This window comes from Cetorhinus maximus, unplaced genomic scaffold (assembly GCF_964194155.1).
Source record: "Cetorhinus maximus unplaced genomic scaffold, sCetMax3.hap1.1 HAP1_SCAFFOLD_1691, whole genome shotgun sequence".
Lineage (NCBI taxonomy): Eukaryota > Metazoa > Chordata > Chondrichthyes > Lamniformes > Cetorhinidae > Cetorhinus > Cetorhinus maximus.
The window spans coordinates 27,472-42,500 of record NW_027597631.1 but is presented as its reverse complement, the minus strand read 5'-3'; the positions used below and the strand labels follow the sequence as shown (position 1 = coordinate 42,500).

The window sequence follows — 15,029 nt, the reverse complement described above, 5'->3', positions numbered from 1 at the left end:
TACACCCACAGTGCTGTTAGGGAGGGAGTTCCAGGATTTTGAACGTGTGGTGTAGGTACACCCACGGCGCTGTTAGGGAGGGAGTTCCAGGATTTTGTCCCTGTGGTGTAGGTACACCCACAGCGCTGTTAGGGAGGGAGTTCCAGGATTTGGTCCCTGTGGTGTAGGTACACCCACAGCGCTGTTAGGGAGGGAGTTCCAGGATTTTGTCCCTGTGGTGTAGGTACACCCACAGTGCTGTTAGGGAGGGAGTTCCAGGATTTTGACCCAGTGACAGTGAAGGAACGGCCGATATATTTCCAAGTCAGGATGGTGAGTGACTGGGAGGGGAACTTCCAGGTGGTGGTGTTCCCATCTATCTTTTCCCTTGTCCTTTTAGATGGTAGTGGTTGTGGGTTTGGAAGGTGCTGTGGAAGGAGCCTTGGTGAGTTCCTGCAGTGCATCTTGTAGATGGTACACACGCTGCTGCTACTGTGCGTCGGTGGTGGAGGGAGTGAATGTTTGTGGATGGGGTGCCGATCAAGCAAGGCTGCTTTTCCCTGGACGGTGTCGAGCTTCTCGAGTGTTGTGGGAGCTGCACTCATCCAGGCAAGTGGGGAGTATTCCATCACATTCCTGACTTGTGCCTTGTCGATGGTGGACAGGCTTTGGGGGAGTCAGGAGGTTGAGTTACTCTCCGCCGCAGGATTCCCAGCCTCTGACCTATTCAACTGATAGCAACTTCTCGAAGAATTAACCCTGTCAGCCTCACACCTGGAAGTTCCCCTCCGAGTCGCTCGCTATCCTGACTTGGTAATATATCGGCCGTTCCTTCACTGTCACGGGGTCAAAATCCTGGCATATTCATCTTGTGGCTGGAGCAAAGTAACAGGTGATCGTGCTACTGGCGCCTGGTATAGTCCCCGCCTGGAGAAAGGAGCGGATATTACCAGCGTCTTACCGTCCACTGTACAATTTCATTGATGTAAATCGAGCTGAATGTCAGGCGGCTACTGTCTACCTAATACAAGCCACCACTATTGTACCATCCACATTTCCAAGTCCCTGTTTGGCTGAGCTCAACTGCAGGGTCAAGCAGAATTACAGGATGATCACAGCACGGAAGGAGGCTATTCGGCACATCCTGTCTGTACTGGCTCTTCAACCGAGCAACTCACCACCCACCCCGCCCCACCCCGCCCCACCTCTGCCTTCTCCCTGTAACCCTGCACACACTTCGTTTTCAGACCACAGTTTCCTTCCCTTTTCAAAGCCTCGATTGTACCTGCACCCCCGGGCCTTCTCAGGCAGCGCGTTCCAGATCCGGAACCCCTCCCAATGCCTGAGGCTGTTTCTCCCCAGGTCGCTGTTGCTTCTTCCGCCGGATCCCCTTCAATCCGTGCCCTCTCCTTCTTGATCTCCTCTCCCCCCCCCCGCCACGACCAATGGGAACAGGTTCACCCTCTTCTACCCTGTCCAGGCCCCCTCGCGATTTTGAGCACCCCTATCGAATCTCCTGGCAATCTTCTCTTCTCCAAGGAAGACAGTCCCGCCTTCCCCAATATATCCACGTCACCCAAGTCCCTCATCCCGGGGACCATTCCCGTGAATCTTCTCTGCACTCTCCAAAGCCTTCACAACCTTCCTAAAGAGCGGTACTCAGAACTGGACGCAATACCCCAGCTGAGGCTGAACTAGTGTCTGATGCAAATTCAACATCACCTCCTTGCTCCTGTACTCTAATAATAAAGCTTAGGGTACTCTATGCTTTACAAGAGATTTTCTTAACCTGCCCTTGCCGTCTTCAATGATGTATTTTAGGTCCCTCTGACCCTGGTACCCCTTTTAGAATTGGGTCCTCTGTTTAATATTGTTTAATCGAAGGGGAAGATGTGCATGGTCAGATATGATATTGGCTACTCTCTACACGTATCCAAAGTCTGAAATTGCTCATTTATTGGACACCGATCCTGCTAACTTCATATCAAGGGGCTGCATTTTTCAAAATGTCCTCCAATCCAATCCGATTTCAACTCGAAACAAAAATAAAAACAAAAATACCTGGAAAAACTCAGCAGGTTTGGCAGCATCGGCGGAGAGGAGCAAGTCCGAATGACCCTTCAACAGAACTAAGTAAAAATAGATGAGATGTGAAATATAAGCTGGTTTAAGGCGGGGGGGGCGGAGAGGGTGGGACAAGTAGAGCTGGATAGAGGGCCAGTGATAGGTGGAGATTAACCAAAAGATGTCACAGACAAAAGGACAAAGAGGTGTTGAAGGTGGTGATATTATCTAAGGAATGTGCTAATTAAGGGTAGAAAGCAGGACGGGCAAGGTGCAGATAGCCCTAGCGGGGACGGGGTGGGGTGAAGGAATCAAAATAGGCTAAAAGGTAGAGATAAAACAATTAGCCTTTATCGATCCCTTCCCCCCACCCCCACCCCCACTAGGGCTCTCTGCACCTTGCCCGTCCTGCTTTCTACCCTTAATTAGCACATTCCTTAGATAATATCCCCACCTTCAACACCTCTTTGTCCTTTTGTCTGTGACATCTTTTGGTTATCTCCACCTATCACTGGCCCTCTACCCAGCTCTACCTGTCCCACCCACCACCCCCCCCCCCCCCCGACTTAAACCAGTTTATATTTCACCTCTCTTCTATTTTTACTTAGTTCTGTTGAAGGGTCGTGAGGACTCGAAACGTCAGCGGTGCTCCCTCTCCGCCGATGCTGCCAGACCTGCTGAGCTTTTCCAGGTTATTTTTTTGTTTTTGTTTTTGTTTCGGATTTCCAGCGTCCGCAATTCTTTTTTGCTCTTCAATGAAAAATTGGATCGTTGTTCGAGAGCAGATTGACACCGATCGGCCCGACGCTGCCACCATGTGGGATGTGCTCGTTTCGAGTCTCGATTTTCTTTGCGCAGGACTTCGGGTGCCTACCTGAAATAGCGATCGCGAGGGATTCACTCTGGGTGGAGTTGTACTCCCGCCCGGCGATGGTTGTCCGGTACGCGCAAGTGTAGTCTCCCTGATTGGCCATCGTCGTGTTCACCATGGTGAACTCCGCAACTGAGTCGCGCACGGTCAACCTGGTGCTTATCTCCAGCCCATTCTGGTACAGCTGGAAATTGCGGGTCCGGTAGGCTTTCGGGGCTGTGCAGAGCAGGGTGAGTAGCTGCCCCTGGGGGTACAGATGAAACTCGGTGTTCCTGGATATCGTGGGTCGTTCTGCCTTGCCTGAAAGATAAAAGGGAGGCAACTCTTGTGAACGCAAGGCCTGAACGCAAGTCAACCCAATCTTTTGGCATCTCTTACCCCCGCTGTGCATTGACGGACAAGGTTGCCCCTTCCTGGGGAGCCAGAATCCTGATTTCTACAGTGGGAAGGTGGTGGGGGAGGGGGGCGATTGGTGTTGGGGGGGGGAGGTGGGGTGGTGGTGAGTTAAGCTCAGGGAGGAGGTAGGGCCATGCAGAATATAATCCTGCACCTCTGCAAGCAGAACCACCATCTTGCAAAGCATGAGAGGTGTACGAAACATACGACACTACGAAATCACCCAACAAGACATTAAAGGGGCCATGTGTGCCAATAAGGTACTAATGGATATGTTCCATCAAGATGAGGAAGGTTTGGGTGTCATGGAAGAGGAAGCCATTACCACTGACGAACAAACTTACTATGATTGAGAGAAGATGTACATGTCTGAGATTCGGCAGTATCTAAGAGAATTGAATCTCATCTTCAAAGTCTTCAGGGAACCCTTTGTATCAGACGTTAAGCTGTTTTCTGCAAACGTATGTTGTAAATTTTATGAATACCTTTTTAAAATGTATATATCCTCGTAAGTTTGTTGCCCTCTTAAGAATAAAGAATTGCAAGGTCTGTAAGGCAGGAGTGTATGAGCGAATGTAGGAGGGGCTCAACATCACCTCACGAGGAGGAACACATGGATGTCTTCAAATATCGTGGCTCGTAACTACACGAGCGCCTGCCCCATTGTTGCATCTCGCCTTATCTGACGTTTATCGTATGTCTCAGTCGCTCGCAGCGCAGAACAGGACTGACGCCGAAACGAGAGACAGCCTCGTCAAAGATTCACGCCTGACGCTCATCAGGGAAAACACCCGAGCACCAAGTCTCCAAGCGTCACTGCGATGTTGGCGACGGGACAAACGGGTGCCGTTTGGCGGGCCGGCTGAATCGGGTTGTTCGACGCGTTGCCATGGAGACAGCAACGGAGCACTGTAGGCTCCCCAGGCTCCCGGCTTCAACCAAAGGCATAAGGTTTGACCATATTTATTTTGTCTGAAGCGACCGGGTCCCTGAGTATAAATGTACATTGCTTCTAGCATGTATAAATGAGCTGCACCATGAACTTGACTCCTGACTTCTGAACCTGCATCCAAACCTCAATTATCTTATCTTAACTGTGTATCCTTTTGTTATCGGCCAGGAAACCTGTCCCACCTTCCGCCCCCACACTTTCACGCCTACCCCCACCCCTAGTCTATTAAAGCCCCTGATAATTTTGATCAACGCAATGAAATCTCCACATAACCTTCTTTGTTCTGAGGAGAACATGCATGAGTTCTCTATTCTCTTTCATGTTGCTCATTCTTGGCGCCAAGCTACCAACCTTAGTTGAACGTTCCCTGGTCTAAAGCAACCCCCAGTGGCTCCACACAACTAGATTCCCATACAGAGGCTACCATTGTGGTAAATCTCCCTTGTTACCCTAAGGCTATGGTGACCATCGTGTGACGTATGCACGTTTAAGTATCTATTTCAGGGGTACACAAGGGCATAAGAAACAGGGATTGGAGTAGACCATTCGGCCCATCGAGCCTGCTCTGCCATTCAATGTGCTCACAGCTAAACTTGGGATTCCACTCCATTTTCCTGCTCGCTCCCCATATCCCACCATTAACGGAGAGGCCAAAAATCTGTCCATCCCGGCCCTCAACGATGGAGCATTCACAATCCTCTGGGCTAGATTCCCAACCCTTCGAGTGAAGGCATTCCTTCTCATCTCAGTCCTAAATGATCGGCCCCCTTATCCCGACATTGTGCCCCCGTGTTTTAGATTCCCCCCGACCAGCGGAATCGACCCCTCAGCGCCCACACTGGGAAACCCCATCACAATCCTGCAGGTCTCAATGAGATCGCCTCCCATTCTTCTAAACTCCAGAGAATATCTCCAGAGGGATCTGGACCAACTGGAACAATGGGCCAGAAAATGGCAGATGGAATTTAATGCGGAGAAGTGTGAGGTGTTACATTTTGGAAGGACAAACCAAGGTAGGACATACACAGTAAATGGTAGGGCACTGAGGAGTGCGGAGGAACAAAGGGATCTGGGAGTTCAGATACATAATTCCAGGAAAGTGGTATCACAGGTAGACAAGGTTGTAAAGAATGCTTTTGGCACACTGGCCTTCATAAATCAAAGTATTGAGTATAGGAGTTGGGATGTTATGGTGAGGTTGTATAAGACATTGGTGAGGCCAACTTTGGAGTATTGTGTGCAGTTCTGGTCGCCTAACTACAGGAAGGATATCAGTAAGATCGAGAGAGTGCGGAGAAGATTTACTAGGATGTTGCCGGGTCTTCAGGAGTTGAGTTACAGGGAAAGATTAAACAGGTTAGGACTTTATTCCTTGGAGCGTAGAAGGATGAGGGGAGATTTGATAGAAGTTTACAAAATTGTGAGGGGTATAGACAGAGTAAATGCGAGTAGGCTCTTTCCACTTAGATTAGGAGAGATAAACACGAGAGGACATGGCTTTAGGGTGAAAGGGGAAAGGTTTAGGGGGAACATTAGGGGGAACTTCTTCACTCAGAGAGTGGTGAGAATGTGGAACGAGCTACCGTCTGATGTGGTAAATGCGGGCTCACTCTTAAGTTTTAAGAATAAATTCGATAGATACATGGATGGGAGAGGTCTGGAGGGCTATGGACTGGGTGCAGGTCAATGGGACTAGCCGAATAATATTTTGGCACAGACTAGAAGGGTCGAATGGCCTGTTTTTCTGTGCTGTAGTGTTCTATGGTTCTATGGTTCTAATATAAACCCAATTTACACAGCCTCTCATCCCAGGGACCAATTTAGTGAACCCTTCACTGCACCACCTCCAGTGCAAGTACATCCTTCATTTAACACGGAGACCAGAACTGCGCACCATATTCCAGATGGGGTCTCACCAAAAACCCTGCACAACAGTAGCAAGGCTTCTTCATTCTTGTACTCCAATCCCATTGCAATAAAGGCCAACATGCCATTTGCCTTCCTCCTTACTTGCTACGCCTGCATGCTAACTTTCCGCGTTCCTTCTACAAACACACCCTTTGATCATCGACACTTATAATTCCCTCACCTTTTCAGATAAAGAAAAAAATTCTGTTTTCTTTCAGTCTCACGGCCAAAGTAAACAGCCTTGCACTCCGCTACGTTACATTCCCATCAGTCACCTTTTGCCCACTCGCCCGACTTGCAGCCTCTCAGTCTCCTCCCCGCAGCTTACCTTCCCACCCTAGCTTGGCCTCATCAGCAAACTCAGATCCATCGCTGAAACAGAAACAGAAATACCCGGAAAAACTCGGCAGGTCTGGCAGCATCGGCGGAGAAGAGCACAGTTGACGTTTCGAGTCCTCATGACCCTTCAACAGAACTAAGTAAACTTAGGAAAGGGGTGAAATATAAACTGGTTTAAGGGGATGAGTTGGGGGGGGTGGGGTTTGTTGGGACAAGCAACCAGTGATAGGTGGAGATAACCAAAATCTGTCATAGACAAAAGAACATAGAGGTGTTGAAGGTGGTGATATTATCTAGAGGAATGTGCTAATTAAGAGTAGCAGACAGGGCAGATAAGGTGCAGATGGCTCTAGTGGGGGGTGGGGGAATACTAAAAGGTAGAGATAAACAATGGGTGCAAATACATTTAAAAATAATGGAAATAGGTGGGAAAAGACAAATCTATATAAATTATTGGAAAAAACAAAAAGGAGGGGGAAGAAACGGGAAGTGGGTGGGGATGGAGGAGAGAGTTCAAGATCTAAAATTGTTGAACTCAATATTGAGCCCAATAATTTATACAGATTTTTTCTTTTCCCACCTATTTCCATTATTTTTAAATGTATTTCCACCATTGTTTATTTCTACCTTTTAGTATTCCCCACCCCCCACTAGAGCCATCTGCACCTTATCTGTCCTGTCTGCTACTCTTAATTAGCACATTCCTTTAGATAATATCACCACCTTCAACACCTCTTTGCGCTTTTATCTGTGACAGATTTTGGTTATCTCCACCTATCACTGGCTATTTGTCCCAACAAACCCCCCACCTTAAACCAGCTTTTATATTTCACCCCTTTCCTAATTTTACTTAGTTCTGTTGAAGGGTCATGAGGACTCGAAACGTCAACTGTGCTCCCCTCTCCGCCGATACTGCCAGACCTGCTGAGTTTTTCCAGGTGTTTCTGTTTCTGTTTTGGATTTCCAGCATCCGCAGTTTTTTATTTTTACTTTTAGATACGTTGCCCTCTGCCTCTTTGCCTCAGTCACTCATGTGGAGCGACCTCGAAACCAGAAAGTGGAGGGGGGGGTGAAAATCGGCGACTCACTTGTGATGGCGACCTGGACCCGGTCACTGTGAGTGGACGAGTGCATCTTGTGGTTGATCAGCACTTTGAACATGCAAGTGAAGTAGCCTTCCTGGTGCATGCTGATGTTGTGGATGGTCAGGATGGCGCTGGAGGCTGACGTCGGCCCCACCGAGGCCACCGGTCCCGACTCGCCCACTTTGTAGAGGTAGAAGGTGATCACCGCGAAGACGCTGGCCGACGAGCAGCGGAAGTTGACGGCCTCGCCTTGGACGAACATGCCGGACGTCCGCAACACCGAAATCGAGGGCCGCAACAGGACATCTGAGGCGGGGGAAAGAAAGAGAGAGTGATCACGGGTGAATCGCTTTGCTCCAGAGGCCCGGGTCAAACCGTTTTGGCCGGGGTTGGGTGGAGGGGGGCATCATTGGCTCTAGAAATTCGCCCCGGGTCACCTTTACATCGCCTATTCTAAATCCCGCTCGATTTCAGCTCCACGGGCATGTTGATTGGACGGCGACCGGGCGGGGGATTGGACCAAGCAACGAATGCAACACGGCCTGTTCTCCATTCTTAGCCAGGATGAGTTTCCTCCCCATTCAGAAATATACAGAGCAAAGGTTACCTGTTTCAATCCCACGCTGTCCGAACATATGAAGCAGGAACAGGAGGAGGCCACTCGGCCCCTCGAGCCTGCCCCGCCATTCAATAAGCTGACGGCCAATCTGATTGTAACCTCAGCCCCACATTCCGGCCGACCCCCCCCAATAACCTTTCACCCACCCCCACCTTGCTTAACCAGAATCTATCACGCTCGGCCTTAAACATATTTAAAGACCTTGTTCCCAACGCCTTTTGGGGAAGAGATTTCCAAAGGCTCACCAACCTTTGAGAGAAGGAAATTCTCCTCGTCTCCATTTAAATGGACGAACCCATATTTACAAACAGTGACGTCTATCACAGAATCACACACACAGTGCAGAAGAGGCCCTTCGGCCCATCGAGTCTGCACCGACACTGTGAGAAACGCCTGACCTACCTACCTAATCCCATTGACCAGTGCTTGGCCCCATCGCCTTGAATGTCATGACGTGTCAAGTGTTCATCCAGGTGCTTTTTAAAGGATGTGAGGCTAACCCGCCTCCACCACCCTCCCAGGCAGTGCATTCCAGACCCTCACCACCCTCTGGGTAAAAAAAGTTTTTCCTCACACCCACCCCCCAAACCTCCTGCCCCTCACCTTGACCTTATGTCCACCTGTGACTGACCTTTCAACTAAGGGGAACAGCTGCTCCCTATCCACCCTGTCCATGCCCCTCATAATCTTGTACATCACGATCAGGTCACCCCTCAGTCTTCTCCGCTCCAACGAAAACAACCCAAGTCTATCCAACCTCTCCTCATAACTCAAATGTTTCATCCCAGGTCACATCCTGGTGAATCTCCTCTGCACCCCCTCCAGTGCCATCACATCCTTCCTATAATGTGGTGACCTAAGGTCTAGATTCTATGTCTAGGTTTAGATTCTCCCACAAGGGGAAACATCCTCTCCACATCCACCCTGTCAAATCCCCTGAGGGTCCTATATGCATCCATCAAGATGCCTCTTATTCTTCTAAACTCCAGTGAGGACAACGCTGGCCAAAGGCTCAGGCGTCACCTCTTACGTTGTAACATAAAACCACGTTCGGAGTTCTAGATAAAAATAACAGAAAGTGTCGTAAAAACTCAGCAGGTCTGGGAGCATCTGTGAAGAGAGACAAAGAGTTAACGTTTTGAGTCCAATATGACTCTTCTTCGGAACTTAGATGCCAAAACTGAACAGCATACAAATATACGAATGAGGAACAGGGGTAGGCCATTCGGCTCCTCGACTCTGCTCCCCCATTCAATTAGATCATGCCCGATCTGATTGTAACCTCGACCCCACATTCCGGCCTCCCCCACCCCTCCGATAACCTTTCACCCCCCCCTTGTTAATCAAAGAATTGATCTACCTCGGCCTTAAAAACATTCAAAGACTCTGCCTCAAAACTCCATTTGATATTTCTTACATCCATTGCACATTTACGAAGCTGAACTTTATCAGTCCAGTCATATTAAGTGCATTGCAACTTGTGATGTTTTCTTCTCTCTGGGGTTCATGAGTCTTTGGCACCCTCTTCCTCAAAAGGCCGGTGGAAGTAGAGTTTTTGAATATTTTTAAGGCAAGATCGATTCTTGGTAAACAAGGAGGGGTGAAGGGCTAATCAGGGAGAGGCAGGAATGTGGGGTTGAGGTTACAATTAAATCAGGCATGGTCTTATTGGATGGGCGAGCAGGTTGGAGGGGCCGAGTGGTCTACTCCCGCTCCTAATTCATACGTTCGTGTCAACATCGTTAGACCGAAAGCGGGATCATCTTGGCAAGTCACAACAGGAACTCACTGGGTAGAACATCTGTCTGACATAGAATTAGATAGCGCTGACTGCACTAAATACCAAGCACTGTGTGTTCGGCGCGGTCGCTCAGGCCCCACTCGTTTTGCCCCCAACCATTTCCTTAGCCCTGGTGTTCATATCGCACACCTGTGATGCTACAAAGTGGCGGGACCCTTCCATAAGGGTTCTGAAGTGGGGCGGGGCCCCGGCGGGTGAGACGTTCCCCAAAATGGCCACTGTCAGATCGTCTCTGCCCATCCCACGCAGCTCCTGCTGAGCTAACTCAATTGGCCGCAAGAGGACGTAAGGACAGAGGCGGTGCGTAGTCGGCGGCTGGTCCGATCCCACCCATCCTGCGTTTACGCAGAGAGAAACAGGCTTAACGTTTCATCTCCGTATGGTCCTCCTTCAGAGCTGGACAGCAGTAGACATTTGATGCATTTTATACTGGGGGTGGAGCAGGGGGAGCAAGGTGGAAGGTCGGCTATAGGTGTGATCTCAGGAGAGATCGACAAAGATGTCTTGGACACAAGACGAAGGGAGTGTTAATGATAGCGTTAAAGTCTAAAGAAGGTGTTGATGGTGGCATAAAGGTACAATAGCGGAATGTCTGAATAGCAGAAGGGTCAGCGTTCAGTGAGATCACAACATAGGAACAAGTGATAGATGGCCCTTTTTGGAGGGTGGGGTGTGGTGACTGGGGGTAAAGGATCAAAAAAACTGAACGAATCAATCAATAAATAACGCATAAAAATAAATTTAAATTTAAATTCAACGTTAAAAAATGGATTTCAAAAGGGTGCGATCGAGACGGAGGAGAGAGTTCGTGGTCTGAAGTCGTTGAACTCAACGTTAAACCCGGAAGGCTGTAAAGCGCCCGGTCGGAAGATGAGGTGCTGTTCCTCCAGTTTGCGTTGGGCTTCACTGGAACATTGCAGCAAGCCAAGGACGGACATGTGGGCATGAGAGCAGGGTGGGAGTGTTAAAATGGCCAAGCGACAGGGAGGTTTGGGTCATGCTTGCGGACAGACCGAAGGTGTTCCGCAAAGCAGGCACCCAGTCTGCGTTTAGTCTCCCCCGGCAATGCAGAGGAGGGGGCCACATTGGGAGCTGGCATCGTCCACACACGTGTCGGGTTAAGTAGCCTCCGACACGGGTAAAAAAGGCAGGAGGAGTTCCGGGAGGGATTTGAACCTGCATTAGCCTAGTGCATTAACAGTAGGCCAACAATGTACCTCAACTGCCTCCGCTACAAGTATACCCTTCCTTCAGTGAGGAGATATTAATGATACGCAGACTCACGAATGCCCTGTATCGTTGTAGCAAGCCCTTCCCTACATTTCTACCCCACTCTCCACCACCGCCCTTTCAGTAAGGAACCAGCATCCCATTTGCCTTCCTAATGATTGTCGCTGATGCTCGAGGAGGGTGGAACTGGGTGACAGCAGGGCAGATCAAAGGGTTGTGGGGTTGGAGGAGACTTCAGAATTGGGGATGGGGGGGAGGTGAGACCACGGAGGGGTTTGCAAGCGAGGGTGAGGGCAAACAGCACGAAATGTGGAAGAAGTAGGGTGATTGCGGGGGGGGACTGGGTGGGGAGGAACCCCAGCGTTGGCACCCTTAGCCTAACAGCCAACTCTGTGGATTGCAGAGGATTCCATATAACACCACATTTGGCATAGAGTGATAGAGTGATAGAGCACAGAAAAAGGCCCTTCGGCCCATCTAGTCTGCGCCGGTCAAACAAGTACCTAACTAGTGCTGGCCCCTGGAGAGGGTCCAGAGGAGGTTCACGAGAACAATCCCAGGAATGAAAGGCTTAACAGATGAGGAACGTTTGAGGACTCTGGGTCTATACTCGATGGAGTTTAGAAGGATGAGGGAGGGGATCTGATTGAAACTTACAGAATACTGAAAGGCCTGGATAGAGTGGACGTGGGGAAGATGTTTCCATTAGTAGGAGAGACTAGGACCCGAGGGCACAGCCTCAGAGTAAAGGGAAGACCTTTTAGAACAGAGATGAGGAGAAACTTCTTTAGCCAGAGAGTGGTGAATCTATGGAATTCATGGCCACAGAAGGCTATGGAGGCCAGGTCATTGAGTGTATTTAAGACCGAGATAGATAGGTTCTTGATTGATAAGGGGATCAAAGGTTACGGGGAGAAGGCGGGAGAATGGAGTTGAGAAACTTATCAGCCATGATTGAATGGCGAAGCAGACTCGATGGGCCGAATGGCCTAATTTCTGCTCCTATGTCTTATGGTCTATTCTAATCCCATTTGCCAGCACTAGGCCCATAGCCTTATATGCCAAGGCATCACAAGTACACAATCAAATACTTCTTAAATGTTATGAGGGTTTCTGCCTCTACCACCCTTACAGGCAGTGAGTTCCAGATTCCCACCACCCTCTGGGTGAAAAAAATTCTTCCTCACATCCCCTCTAAACCTCCTGCCCCTTACCTTAAATCTATGCCCCCTGATTATTGATCCCTCTATCAAGGGGAAAAGTCCCTGTCTACCCTAAATACACCCCCTCATAACTTTATACATGCAACACCAAAGCAGCGCCTGCTAGTGTTTATACTATTTTCGGGGGTAAAAAAACAATTAAACTCAATTAATAAAACAAGGGGGCAAATTAAATGGCAGCCCCTTAAAGGGAAACTGCGAAAACAAAGAGAAACTCTGAAAGAAGACTAACAAAAATGAAATTTAAGTACGACTAAAGGTGCCAACAAAGGTGCCAAGCCCCTGTGGTACCCACCCAAGCCTCGATCGTGCCCAAGTGTTTATGCTCCATTCGGGCCTCCCCACCTAAATCCCACATCACCAGGCCTCACTCCCTGTCTACTGCAAACGTGTGCCCAGTGCCTTTGTCTGTTTGTTTAGCTTCCCCTCAAATGCATCTGTAGGATTCACCTCGAACTCTCCCTCAGGCAACAAAGCTCAGTGTTCTCACCATCATTTGGGTAAAGGAAGTTCATCCCGACTTCCCGGTTGGATTTTCGGTAGCTATCTTACATTAACGGTCCAGTTAATGAAGAGCGCCCACCCTATTAAAGCCTTTCGTAGTTTTAAAGACCTCAGCTCGGTCAGCCATCCTTTATTTCTTTCACCAAGGAGAAATGAGCTCCAGTTTGCCAGTCCTTCCTTTCCCAAAGTGCATTCCCACACAGTACGTGGGACTGGACAGTGAGGCAATGCGTTTAATTGCCTGCCAATGCGATTCTGCCCAAGCTGACTTTTTACTTACCATAATGCTCAGCGGAGACAACCGTCAATGAGGAACAGTCAAAATTGTCATGCAAGACTCATTATTTGATGAACGCGCACTGTCAGAAACTTGATGCAGGCAATCTGCTAGCCTCAAGTCAAATTAACAAGGTGGATGCTGCGGAGGTGGCAGAGAGTGGCAGCAGTGTACCAACAGCTGGTCCTTGTATCATTCAATTGTGGGATGTGGGCATTGCTGGCAAGGTGCAGCATTAACTGCCCATCTCTAATTGACCCTGGAGAGGCTGGTGGCCAACTGTCTTCTAGAACCGCTGCAGTCCGCGTAGTGTGGGTACACCCGCACAATCCACATGGTGCAGGTTCCAGGGAGTGTAGAGCCAACCATATTGCTGAGTGTCTGGAGTCATAGGTAGGTTAGACCACATAAAGAACAGAAGATTTATTTCCCTAAAGAGGATTGGTGAACTAGATGGATTTCCCCCCCACCGGTCATCAATAAGACATGAAGTTCCTGATTTTTAAAAATTTATTCACGAGATGTGGGTTTCTCTGGCTGGGCCAGTATTCATTGCCCATCGCTCGATGCCCTTAAGAAGGTGGTGGGTGAGCTGCCTTCTTGAACCACTGCAGTCCCTGTGGTGTAGGTACACCCACAGTGCTGTTAGGGAGGGAGTTCCAGGATTTTGTCCCTGCGGTGTAGGTACACCCACAGTGCTGTTAGGGAGTTCCAGGATTTTGTCCCTGTGGTGTAGGTACACCCACAGTGCTGTTAGGGAGGGAGTTCCAGGATTTTGTCCAAGTGGTGTAGGCACACCCACAGCGCTGTTAGGGAGGGAGTTCCAGGATTTTGTCCCTGTGGTGTAGGTACACCCACAGTGCTGTTAGGGAGGGAGTTCCAGGATTTTGTCCATGTGGTGCAGGTACACCCACAGTGCTGTTAGGGAGGGAGTTCCAGGATTTTGTCCCTGTGGTGTAGGTACACCCACAGTGCTGTTAGGGAGGGAGTTCCAGGATTTTGTCCCCTGTGGTGTAGGTACACCCACAGTGCTGTTAGGGAGGGAGTTCCAGGATTTTGTCCCTGTGGTGTAGGTACACCCACAGTGCTGTTAGGGAGGGAGTTCCAGGATTTTGTCCCTGTGGTGTAGGTACACCCACAGTGCTGTTAGGGAGGGAGTTCCAGGATTTTGTCCGTGTGGTGTAGGTACACCCACAGTGCTGTTAGGGAGAGAGTTCTAGGATTTTGACCAGTGACAGTGAAGGAACGGCCAATATATTTCCAAGTCAGGATGTTGAGTGAATTGGTGTGGAATTTCCAGGTGTAGGTGTTCACATCTATCTTCTGTTCTTGTCTTTATAGGTGGTAGTGATTGTGGGTTTGGAAGGTGCTGCCTAAGGAGCCTTGGTGAGTTGCTGCAGTGCAACTTGTAGATGGTGTACACACTGCTGCTACTGTGAATGTGTGGCCAATAAAGCAGGCTGATTTTTCCAGGACAATGTCCAGCTTCTTGAGTGTTGTGGGAGCTGAACTCATCCAGGCAAGTGGGGAGTATTCCATCACCCTCCTGACTTGTGCCTTGTAGATGGTGGACAGGCTTTGGGGAGTCAGGGGGTGAGTTACTCACCACAGGGTTCCTAGCATCTGACCTGCTCTTGTAGTCGCAGTATTTTTTTGGCTGATCCCAGTTCAGTTTCTGGTCAGTGGGAACTCCAAGGATGTTGATAATGGGGGGTGCCATTGAACATCAAGGGGCGATGGTTGGGTTCTTTCTTGTTGGAGATGGTCACTGTGTGTCACAA

At 49.3% G+C, this 15,029-nt stretch overlaps 1 protein-coding gene across 1 annotated transcript in view; it reads right to left on the bottom strand.

Annotated features, from left to right (window-relative positions):
- Nucleotides 1-15,029, bottom strand: part of LOC144676550 (scavenger receptor cysteine-rich domain-containing protein DMBT1-like) — a gene marked incomplete at its 5' end in the record, with an annotated part of 57,687 nt that overhangs the window by 23,925 nt on the left and 18,733 nt on the right. The window contains 2 exons of the mRNA XM_078536953.1: nucleotides 2,918-3,214; nucleotides 7,598-7,900. Of these exons, the coding sequence (XP_078393079.1) occupies nucleotides 2,918-3,214; nucleotides 7,598-7,900 (600 nt within the window). The remainder of the gene's footprint in view (nucleotides 1-2,917; nucleotides 3,215-7,597; nucleotides 7,901-15,029) is intronic.